At 42.2% G+C, this 12386-nt stretch overlaps 1 protein-coding gene across 12 annotated transcripts in view; it reads left to right on the top strand.

Annotated features, from left to right (window-relative positions):
• HELZ (helicase with zinc finger) overlaps nt 1-12386 on the top strand; it is a 182608-nt gene that overhangs the window by 38167 nt on the left and 132055 nt on the right. For all 12 annotated transcript variants that reach the window (XR_016223506.1, XR_016223505.1, XM_051825839.3 and 9 more), the window contains 2 exons: nt 3710-3834; nt 6788-6844. Coding sequence is in view for 8 of the 12 variants with exons in the window: in XM_051825839.3 (XP_051681799.3) it covers nt 3710-3834; nt 6788-6844 (182 nt within the window). In the remaining 4 variants the exon portion in view is untranslated. The remainder of the gene's footprint in view (nt 1-3709; nt 3835-6787; nt 6845-12386) is intronic.

The raw sequence follows: 12386 nt of genomic DNA, 5'->3' as shown, positions 1-12386 counted from the left end.
CCCTCCCACCCACAATCCTCCCCTTTCCCTCTCCCTCCCCCCTTCCATTCACATCAAGATTAATTTTCGTTTCTCTTTATATACAGAAGATCAGTTTAGCATATATTAAGTAAAGATTTCAACAGTTTGCACCCACATAGAAACACAAAATGAAAAGTACTGTTTGAGTACTAGTTATAGCATTAAATCTCAATGTACAGCACACTAAGGACAGAGATCCTACATGAGGAATAAGTGCACAGTGACTCCTGTTGTTGACTTAACAAATTGACACTCTTGTTTATGACATCAGTGATCACCCTAGGCCCTTGTCATGAGTTGCCAAGACTATGGAAGCCCCTTGAGTTTACCAACTCTGATCATATTTAGACAAGGTCGTAGTCAAAGTGGAAGTTCTCTCCTCCCTTCAGAGAAAGGCACCTCCTTCTTTGATGACATGTTCTTTTCACTGGGATCTCACTCACAGAGATCTTTCATGTAGGGTGGTTTTTTTTTTTTTTTTTTTTTTTTTTTTTTTTTTTTTTTTTGCCAGAGTGTTTTGGCTTTCCATGCCTATAATACTCTCATGGGCTTTTCAGCCAGATCTGTGGGCCTTAAGGGCTGATTCTGAGGCCAGAGTGCTGTTTAGGACATCTGCCATTCTATGGGTCTGCTGTGTATCTCGCTTCCCACATTGGATCGTTCTCTTCCTTTTTTATTCTATCAGCTAGTATTTGCAGACACTAGTCTTGTTTATGTGCTCCCATTTTTCTTTTTTTAAAGATTTATTTGAAAGAATGAGAGGAAGAAAGAGATCTTCCATTCACTGGTTCACTAACCAAATGGCTGCAAGAGACGTAGGGCTGGGTGAGGCCAAAGCCAGGAACCAAGAGCCAGGAACTCCATCTGGGTCTAACCATGGGCGTGCAGGGACCCAAGGGCTGGCCATCTTCTGCTTTCCTAGGCACATTAGCAAGGAGCTGGATCAGACTTGGAGCAGCTGGGACCAGAACTGGCGCCCATATGGGATGCTGGCATTGCTGCACCACAATGCCAGCCCCTCAAGGCACTTTTGCATGCTATTTATTGAGGTTTTTCACTTCTTGGAAATCCAGTGACAGTTGAATAGATGAGTAATCTGTAATGTTAGTGGAGTAAGAGTCAAATGGCCCAAACTAAAAGTAATTGAACAAAACCACTTTAGAAACTGAGGGCTTGCAACTTTGAATTTAATAATCTGATTCAGTGAAGGGTGTTTTACATAAAGATGTTTGTTGCAGTATTATTTTTTTAAGATTTATTTATTTATTTATTTGCAAGTCAGAGTTACACAGAGAGAGGAGAGGCAGAAAGAGAGAAAGACATCTTCTATCTGCTTGTTCACTCCCCAATTGGCTGCAATGGCTGGAGCTGCACTGATCTGAAGCTAGGAGCTTCTTCCAGGTCTCCCACGCAGGTGCAGGGGCCCAAGGACTGCTTTCCCAAGCCATAGCAGAGAGCTGGATTGGAAGTGGAGCAGCCAGGTCTTGAACTGGCGTCCATATGGAATGCCAGTGCTTCAGGCCAGGGCATTAACCCACTGCACCACAGCGCTGGCCCCTGCAGTATTATTTTTAATAGTTTAAAATTGGAATCCTAAGACAGGTGTTAGGGTTACAGTGAAGTTTCAGTGCTGTTTGAGATGCCTGAATCCTTTTTATGTACTGGTTTGAGTCCTGGCTCCTCTGCTTGTTCTCTTTTTTTTTTTTTTTTTTTTTTTAAGATTTATTTATTTATTTGAAAGCCAGAGTTATAGAGAGGCAGAGGCAGAGAGAGAGAGAGGTGGGTAGTCCATCTGCTGGTTCACTTCCCAAATGGCTGCAAAGGCCGGAGCTGGGTGGATCTAAAGCCAGGAACCTGGAGCTACTTCTGGGTCTCCCATGTGGGTGCAGGGGGCAAGCACTTGGGCCATCCCTTAATGTCGCTTTCCCAGGCACATTATCTGGGAGCTGGATCAGAAGTGGAGCAGCCGGGACTCAAAGGGGCACCCATGAGCAATGCCGGCACTGCAGGTGGCAGCTTTATTGGCAGTATCAGTCCCTCCTCTGCTTTTGATCCAGCTTCCTGATAATGCATCCTGGGAGACAGCAGATGCTGGCTGGAGTGCTCGGTCCCCTGCCACCCATGTAGGAGACCCGGATAGAGCTCCTCCTGGCTTTGGCCTGGCCCAGCCCTTGGTCTGTTTGGGCATTTGGGGTATGAACCAACAATGGAAGATCCTTCTGTCCCTCGGTGTTACTTTGTCTTTCTGACTTTCAAAATAAAAATAAACAAGTAAACATTTAAAATTGAAAGAAATACATACATGTTGTTTAAACCATGCATGTACATACAAATTGGAATCCCGGGTCAAGGGAATGATAAAATAAATTGATGTATCTTCTTGATGGAACTTTATATAGTCAATAACATTACTAATATAAACACTTCAGTAACATAGAAAATAGTGAATGTTCTTGGGAGCTGGGATCCCAGCAGAATGAGAACATGGATAAGTTGAAGCTTTTAGTCAAGTGGTGAGATTATGGTGAACTTTTATATAGGATTTTATTAGTGCTGTTGTAATGTTATTTGTGTGATAAAAATTGAACAATACAATACAATATTAAACAAAACCAAAAGAAATATATTACGCACAGATGCAGTGGATTTTAAATGTACTTGTTTGTTATAATGGTACTTAAATATTGCCTTAGAAATCAGGAAAATTGCAATTTCTAAAATATTTTCTTTGAGCAAATTATTTTCTTGCAAAGAAAGCTAAAGTCTGAATAAACAGACTTTTGGAGTTAGCAGTGAAGAAAAGGAGTTGCTGTGAGAAATCTTAAATGACATGCCATAAAAATGAGTATGTTCTGTGTTGTTGGATATGAGTGATTTTTGTGGTTGTATTAAATTAAATCCATAAACACTTGTAAACAATTTGGATAGCATTTCCTGTGGTTACTGGGCAATTGGATTTTTAGTTAGTCATGCTGTTTTTTAAATCAAAAATCCTTAATTGTTTAGGAATATCTCATGTTGAAATTTGCAGTTCTTATGAATAAAATGTAGGAACTTTATTCAGTTAATAAATCTGCAATTTAAAAGGCCCCTTTTACCCAGAAAGTTGAACAATGTTATTCAATGGAGAATTTTTTTTTTTTTGTAAGATTTATTTAATTATTTGAAAGGTAGAATGAGAGAAGGAGAGAACTTTCATCTCCTGGTTCATTCCCCCGTGCTCACCACAGCCAGGTCTGGGCCAAGCTGAAGCTAGGATTCAGGAACTCCACCCAGGTCTCCCTTGTGGGTGGTAGGGACTCAGGCACTTGAGCCATCACCTGCTGTCCCCCAGCTGCCTTAGCCGGAATGGAAGGTGGAGGCCAAATTTGGTCCCAGGCACTCAGATATGGGATGCTGGCATCCCAAGTGGTGGCTCAGCCTGCTCTGCCTCAGTGCACACCTCCACTAGAGAGCTTTCAGATTAATTCTCCATGGTGATTTTGGTGTGATTGTAACTGGTTGTAGGCCGTATTAGGGTTGATATGTTTGTCGCCACGTTCATATCCCTTCATACATGTGTTGGACAGAACTGAAACACCACTGCTTTCCTCTAGTATTTGAAATTATTCTGTTAATATGCTTGTGAAAATGTGTTGACATTAACAATCGAGAGCGCTGTGTTGAATGCCATGTTGTCTCACGGCAGTGCTGGGAGAAGGACTGGCCAAGGGAGAAGGTGCCTTTCGGGCAATGCTTTGTTGCATGCAGCTGAAAGGGAAGCTCCAGCTCGTCTCTGCCGTCCTCGCCAAGTCTCTGACTGGAGAGTCCCTGGTATGTTGATGAGCTCCACTTTTGAATGCCTGGAACCAGATTGTAATGGATACCTCAGGCATTAGTGTGTCTCATGTTAATTCTTCCTATCTGAAATCAAAGGCTGTGAGTGTCTTGAGATACTTATTTCTTTTGAACAAATTGATGTGTAGTCACCTGATTCCTGTAGTTTGAGAGAATGTATATAAGAATTGCAGATACTTTTATGAACTTCAAAGTAATTTAACAGAACATGGTGATATATTTGGGTTTTAAAATGCTCATGTGTACATACAGCCTTCTTACAGAGTTTTTAAATTCAGGCATTTATTAAATGTTTAAGTCTGTCTAAACTAAGTCATAGTTACTTTGGTTTCTAGATTTAATTTATTTATTTGAAAGTCAGAGTTACAGAGAGGTCTTCTATCTGCTGGTTTATTCCCCAAATGGCTGCAACAGCCGGAGCTGAGCTGATTCAAAGCTAGAACTTCTTTCCGGTCTCCCACGTTGGTGCAGGATCCCAGGGACTTGGGCCATCCTCTGCTGCTTTCCCAGGCACACTAGAAGGGGGCTGGATTGAAAGAGCAGCCAGCAGTCGAACTGGCGCCCATATGGTATGGCGGTGCTACAGGCAGTAGCTTTACCTGCTACGCCGCAGTGCCGGCCCCAATTACTTTGGTTTCTGAAGCCGGTTTGTCTGTAAGTCAATATTCACGACCACTCTGATGAAGTTATCCAGTTCTGTTCAGACTTTGAGATCCAGTTTTTACAGTACAGAATTTAATGTTCCAGATTTTTTTTTTTCTATTTTGGTTGAGATAATTGAAAGACTGCTTTTTGAGACTTTACAATTGATGATCTATAGAGACTGGAAGAAAAGAGATACGCTTTTTTTTTTTTTTCACCAGTTGGTAATTTCTACAGAATTTGCCAGCACTGTTTTTGGAATGTAATGGCAACAGAGAAAACGAGAAAATACATCTTTTGCCATGCAGAGTGAATCCCCCAAATTCACATAGTGTTCCCCTTATTCATTCTGCATTGATGTAGGTTGTGAAAATCTGGAGTATATCTGCTTTCACTGCAGATAAATATGTTTGGGTAAAAAAAACAGAAAGTTAAAAAAAGTACTTGGTTTATTGTTGAATGTAATATAATGATCCAGCTCAGATGATATTTTATTCATTGTCTTAGAAATTATTGAGGAATAGTTTAATTAGTTTAGCAATGTCTTTTGTTTTCGTAAGATTCATAAATGGGTCTTTTAAAACTTAACTGTGTTGTGGTTAGCACTGTGGCTTAGCTGATGAGGCTGTTGCCTGCAGTGCCGGCATCCCATATGGACGCTGGTTCGAGTCCCGGCTGCTCCACTTCCGACCCAACTCTTTGCTGTGGCCTGGGAGAACAGTAGAGGATGGCCCAAGACCTTGGGCCCCTGCACCTGTATGGGAGACTTGGAGGAAGCTCCTGGCTCCTAGCTTTGGATGGGCTCAGCTCTGGCCATTGCAGCCATCTGGGTAGTGAACCAGCAGATAGAAGACCTCCATCTCTCTGTCTCTCTCTGCCTCTACCTCTGTGTGGCTCTGCCTTTCAAATAAATAAATAAATCTTAAAAAACAAACAAACAGTGTTATTGATATAGCAAAATTATAGAACTGTTTAGTCCTAAGTTGATGATAAAATAGATTTTTTTATTATTAATACTTCTTTTTTTGAAAAAAGATTTATTATTTATTTGAGAGTTAGAGAGAGGGAGAGACAGAGCCAGATCTTTCATCTGCTTCTTCATTCCCCAGATGGCTGCAATGGCCAAGGCTGGGCCAGGCTGGAGCCAGGAACTTCTTCCCGGTCTTGTCTCCCACGTAAGTGGCAGGGGTCCAAACACTTGGGCTGTCTTCTGTTGCTTTTTCCAGGCCATTAGCAGGGAGCTGGATTGGAAATGGAGTAGCCGGGACATGAACTGGTACCCATATGGATGCCAGTGTTTTAGGTGGCAGCTTTACTTGCTGTGCCACAGACTGGACCCTGTTAAGATAATTCTGTCCTTAAACACCTTTTTAAAATTAAGTCAAATATATTACAGTTTTAACTGTTGGTTTTTAAATTTAAAACCAGTACAAGAGGCCAGTGCTGTGACGTAGTGGGTAAAGCCAATGCCTGTAGTGCCGGCACCCCATATAGGCAATGGTTTGGGTCCCGACTGTTCCACTTCCAATCCAGCTCTCTGCTAAGGCCTGGGAAGGCAGTGGAAGAAGGCCCAAGTCCTTGGGCCCCTGACCCACGTGGGAGACCTGGAAGAAGCTTCTGGTTCCTGGCTTCGGACTGGCGCAGCTCCGGCCATTTCGGCCATTTGGGGAGTGAACCAGCAGATGGAAGAGCTCTCTCTCTCTCTGCCTCTCCTCTCTGTAACTCTGCCTTTCAAATAAATAAATAAATCGTTAAAAAAAATACAAAGCAGTTTACCTTTAAATCTCAAGTGAAATCTGAATTCACTGATAATCTGATAAGTGACTTTTTCTTTAATAACTTTATTAATAAGCCATCTTTAAAGCAGTGTGATCATTTTATGTGAACTTCTCTCAGTTATGATTAACTGTTTGAGCTTGTACATGGAAGCCAAAAATCTTAGGGAAGAAGGTAAAAAAGTTTTAGGTTTATTTTTCTCATGTGCTCTCTTGCTCTTCAGTGGTGCCTGTTGTGAGGAGTTCATTAAGCTGACTTAAAGCACTACAGTGTGTTTACTTATCAGAAAGGCACACTGAGTAGTTTTTCCTGTTCACCTCTCTATTTTTTCTTGTAGATGTGCAGCTTTATTATAACTGTGAATGGTGGTGGGGTAAGGGTGAGGATAACATTGTTTTTACAGATACACTTCAGAAACAACTGAGATTTTGAGCTAAATTGCCATCATGAAAATCTACGATACTAATTGGTTTTTTTTTTTTTTTTTTCATTTTCTTACGAACTCTTTCAGAATGGGATGGTAACAAAAGATCTGACAAGACTAAAAACACTTCTCACAGAAACAGAGGTAAGACTACTCAGCGGATCTCTTAGGAAGCCTTTGACTCAGTGGCTAGTGAGCCTTCTGTATTAATGCATGCAAAATCCTTGCGGCGTCAGACAAGAAGGTGAGGCTGTCAAGTCGGGGTGATGGGACCTTCTGACCATCCGCTGTAACCTAACTTGGCCCATTATCAGAGCCTGGCTTCTTATGTCTCCTCTGCTTCCCAGCTCTGTTCTGTCCCTAATTCCCAAGAGCTATTTTTAGCCAGCAAATGGAAACATGATTGGGAAATTTTAGTTTTCAGCTTAACTTCTGGCTGTTAGAAAATGATCTTATTAGAAATGAGAGACTAGAAAAAATGAGATAGCTCTTAAGTTTCTGTATGTTTTTTAAAGATTTATTAATTTATTTGAAAGGCAAAGTTAGAGAGGGAGAGACAGATCTTCCATCTGCTGGTTCACTCCCCAAAAGGCCACAATGGCTGGGGCTGGGCTAGGCAGAAGTTAGGAGCCTAGAACTCTCTCAGGGTCTCCCATATGAGTGGCGGGTTCCAAGCACTTGGGCCAACTTCAGTTGCTTTTCCCATTCCATTAGTAGGGAGCTGGAATGGAAGAGGAGCAGCTGGGACTTGAACTGGCACCCATAGGGGTTGCTGGTGTTGGAGCTGGCAGCTTAACCTGCTGTGCAGCAAGCTTCTTGTTTTTCTTTAAGCAACTAGAAGAAGTTTGGGACTTCAGGATGTATTTTGAGGGAATGGCTTTAGGAGTTAGAAAGGTATGTCAGGGTAAATGGTGAACAAAACTGCTCCAGTGAAGGGCTTGGAAAGCACGTGGGAGGCCAGAGACAGCACAGCCTGTAAGGTGCGTGCCTTTGCAAGTCTTAAACTTCCATTTCTCATTCCGGCATATAAAAATAAGTTCTTTTTAATGACCTCCTTAAAAATAGCCATTTTGTCAGCTTTGATCATAAGTGGAAGCTTGGGCGCTGGGGTTTAGCCTAATGATTAAGACATGGGTCAAGGTACCTGTATTCCATTTGGAGTTTTGGGGTTTGGTACCCAGCTCCATCTCCTGGCTTAGCTTCCTGTCATTGTAGACCCTTGAAAGAAATGGTAATAGCTGAAGCAGTTAGGTTCCTTCTTGTGGAAGATCTGGATTAAATTACTGGCTTCTGGCTTAGGCCTGATCTGGCCTTGCCTGGCCTGATCCAGCTATTGCAGGCATTTTTTTTTTTTTTTTAATTTATGTATATACGAGAGAGAGAGAAAGAGAGAGAGAGAGTGAGCGAGAGTGAGAGATCTTCCATCCACTGGTTCACTCCCCAGATAATTGCAATGACTAGGGTTGGGCCAGGACGAAGCCAGGAGGCAGGAGCTTCTTCCAGGTATCCTGCGTGGGTGCAGGGGCCCAAGTACTTTGGCCGTTTTCTGCTGCTTTCCAAGCACATTAGCAGAGAGCTGGATCAGAAGTGGAGTAGCCAGGACTTGAACTGGCGCCCATATGGGATGCTGGCACTGCATATGGCAGCGTGACTCATCCTGCCCAGTGCAGAGCCCTGCTGCTGGCATTTGCAGAGTTGACTAGTAGATGGGGTCCGTTTGTCTCTCCCTCTTGCTTGCCGTTTTTGTCTCTCATATAAATAAATGAAGATTAAAGAAACAGGGAGCTCTTGTAAAGTGATTGCTTGGCCTCCTTGTTCCACAACTGAACACCTCCTGTGTGTGCTGGGTAGTATGCTTGATGTCAAGGATACAATGCTGAGCAAGGCACCCATGGTCCTGGGCCTCTGGGAAGCTACAATCTTGGGGAGGAGATAGACAGCTAATTAAGTAGTTAATTAGATAATTATAGATATGATTCATGAGAGGAGAAGAGTAAGCCTTGGTACTGCATAAATCACTGGATCACAGGTGATCAGTGACAGAGACAAATAAGCTGAGAGTTGAGAAGTGCTGCTTTCAGGGAGAGGGAGATGCGGGCACTGCATGCAGGCTCACTGGGTGCACAGAGACCTGGACATCAACCTTGACCTCTGTGAATGGGAATTCCTTTCCTGTTCCAAATCTAATCACGCATCCCGGTTCATTCCAATAAGTAGTCAGCGAACAAGACAGGCATTCCACAAACTGCATTTGCTGGTATTGGGCCTTGTCTTTTAAGTTTTCACTTTCTTTGTGTTACATTATTTTGTGGTGAGAACCAAGAAAGTTCTCATTAATATGAAAGCCATTTCTTGTATATATGTACGTCCTTTAAATATCTAAGATGTAACAGAAGACAATTGTAAATATTTTAGACTTTTAGAATGAGAACATAAAAAGACTACTTTTTTTGGCTTACTTTTAGTTTTTATTGCCTTAACTGACTTAACAGCTTTACATTTGATAACCACATACAACTACATTTTTAAAAGCTTATTTTTTTAATGTTTATAATCTTTTTACCTGTAAGGATACAAATAACACTTTACTTTTTTTTGGGACTGTGCTTTTGGAAGAAGTGACTTAAAGTTTTGTTTGTAATTATTTTTCTGTGTGACCAGAGTAGTATTCTTTTTGGTTAGTGAACTGATACAATAAAACCCATCTAGAAAAAGCCAACTAACAATGTTCTCTGTGTTTTTATTGCACACAACATATTTAAAAATAGCAATGATCTATTGTTTAAAGATTGGTCTGTGCTTGTATTTAGCTTGTAAGTCCTAGTGAATGAGAGTAAAGAGTGGAAACTAAAGACTGATTCATAAAAGCAAAAACAAATACTCTTTAGTAGAACAGAAAACATCTTATCAGTAGACTTGATTGTGAGTTTATGAGTTCTCACGCTGTAGTCTTTGGCTGCTTTCCCTGATGGTGTCAATGAGGACTAAAGGTCATAAACTGTTTGCTGTTGCCCTTCTGCACTGGCTCTGAGCATTATAAAAAGTGTTTACAAAGCAAATTTGGAGGCAGGCGTTCGACCCTGTGGTTAAGATGCTTCCATCTCGTGTTGGAGTGCGCGAGCTCAATGTCTGACTCCAACTTCCTGCTAATGCAGATCCTGGGAGGCAGTGGTGGCGGCTGAAACGACTGGGTCCTGCCATCCAGGCGGGAGACCTGGATTGTGTTCCCAGGTTCTCGCTTTGCCCTTGCCCCAGATCTGGCTGTCATCAGCATTTGGGGGAGTGAACCAAGTAGATGGGAGCTCTCTTTCTTTCTCTGTCTCTTTGCCTGTAGTATAAATAAGTAAAAAATTAAAAATAAGCAAACTTAAGGGCCGGCATTGTAGCATAGTGGGTTAAGCCACTGCCTACAATGCTGGCATCCCTTGTGGGTGCTGATTGAAGTTCTAGCTGTTCTACTTCTAATCCAGCTCACTGATAATATGCCTGGGAAAGCAGTGGCAGATCGCCCAACCACTGAGGCCCTGCACCCACATGGGAAACCCAGATGAAGCCTCTGACTTCATCTCTGTCTCTCTCTGCCTTTCAAATAAATGAATAATTTTTTTTTTTCAAATAAGCAAACATAACACCTTGGAACCAAAAAGGATAGCCAAATATTCAGGCACGCTAAGCTCACTCTACCATCTCTCTCTGATGAGGATGTGCTGGTTTCCAGATCAGCACTGTGCTGAGTGCTGCAGTGTTAGCCTGGCTTGCTCTGCCCCTCAGTGGATTGTCCCTTGTGCTGAATTGGGAAGCTCACCAGGTTTTCTTTCCTTTTTTTTTTTTTTTCTCCCCTCCAACAATTGAGTAAATGTTTTAAGGCTTTATTTTACAGCCTTGAAATGGTAACTAAAAGAGTGTTGTTTCCGTTCTTTATCTTGTGTATTTGGCAAATTTATTTGGATAAGTTTTGAAGAGGAGGTAACTCAAAAATTTTTATATTTGAAATTGAAATATATTGAACCTTTAGGTTTTATATTATTTATTCTGCATAAGTTGAATCATAGTTTAAGGGCTGATGTGAGAGAGTAGCACATAGAGCTTATTTGTAGAATTTCTGCCTTTAAAAGAACCTTTTTTATGAAGTGTAGGATATTTATAATATGAATAATTGCTTCTGATTTGTTAGTTTATGTATTCTTATATTCAGTCCCTCATTTTATTAAAGTAGGTTATCTTTTAAAAACTTAATAGTAAGAGCTTAAGTGGGAGTCAGAAGCCATCTTATCCAAACAAACCATAGTGAATGTGTTATTTCATCTATAACCAATTAGCCTTTAGGGTATTTATTCCATGGCACAAGATATTCCAAGGTGCATCTTGGGATAATGTTTCCCCCTTCTCGATTCCATTGAACATTCATGGAGCACCTGTGCTGTTCCAGGCTGTGGAAAGCTGAGGTATCTATGAGAAGCCATCTGCAGGGTGGGCGTTTGGCACAGTATGTTCAGCCGTCGCTTAGAAAGCCTGCAGCCACATCATAGCGCCTGGCTTGAGTCCCGGCTATCCCATGCTTCTGGTCCCACTTCCTGCTAACATGCCTGAGAGGCAGCAGATCATGGCTCAAGTACTTGGGTTCCTGCCACTCACATGGGGAGACCTAGATCAAGTTCCTGGCTCCTGGCTTTGGCCTGACCAACTCTGACTGTTGGGGAGTTTTTTAGGGAGTGAACCAGTGGATGGAAGATCTCTTTCTCTGTCCTCCCTCTCTCTCTCTGTCACTCTGCCTTTCAAATGCATACAAACATGCGTACATACATACTTTATAAAAAGCAATCTGACAGGCCTGTTGGGAATGCACGTAGCTAATACATATACAGAAAGTACTATAATCGAAGTACAAGCAGAGAAAGAAGAGATGAACCCTGTGTAGGGAAATCATGGTGGTATTACTGTGGGATCTGAGTGAAAAATGGGAGCAGCTAAGTAAAGACCTAGATTCTTTGGTACAGGCTTAGATTGGAAAACCTTCAGTTGATTAAGGGAATCAATGAAACAGATAATAAGGAGGACCTTTTAGAGGACAATGGCACTGGAAATAGAGTATTAGAGAGATTCTGGACCTGCTTGGGCAAGATTTGAATACTCATATCAGGAAAGAAAATGGAAGAGCTGGCTCTCTTTGAGGGGGAAGAATCCATTAACTTGGTAAGGAGCACTGGAAGAGGATCAGATTTGGAGTAAAGGTGGTGAATTTAGTTTTGGACATTAATGTGTTTGAAGTGCTTCAACGATCTGTCCGTCCATCTACCCATGCTTCCATTCTTCCACCCATCCCTCTGATATTTGCCAAGCACCTGTTATGTACCAGGTACTGTGGAAGGTACAGGAATGCAGAAAGTCAGTTGTAGACTACAGCCAGTAAATCCACGTGTGGCTGACATGATCCAGCATGTTCTGGGCTGCACATTCATTAGGGATATGTGCTATGGTTGCCACTTTGTTGAAACAGGGCCTCTGGAGCTTAGGGAAAAGGTAGAGCCAATGGCAGAGGTTGGAGATTCATGTGAGGAAGTTAGAGCAAGCAGGTCCACAGCCCTGGACTCCACCGAGGGGGGAGGGCAAGTTCCATAGTGCGGGGGACTTGGCGGGACCTGCTCCCCGGGCCCGCAGCAGTAGTGCCCCATTAGCTCCACAGGAA

The sequence above is a fragment of the Oryctolagus cuniculus genome, chromosome 17 (genome assembly GCF_051225735.1).
Source record: "Oryctolagus cuniculus isolate XC-2025 breed Fujian yellow rabbit chromosome 17, ASM5122573v1, whole genome shotgun sequence".
In the NCBI taxonomy this organism is placed as follows: Eukaryota; Metazoa; Chordata; class Mammalia; order Lagomorpha; family Leporidae; genus Oryctolagus; species Oryctolagus cuniculus.
Note: the sequence above shows the minus strand (reverse complement) of the source record. Positions and strands in the feature narration are given on the sequence as shown.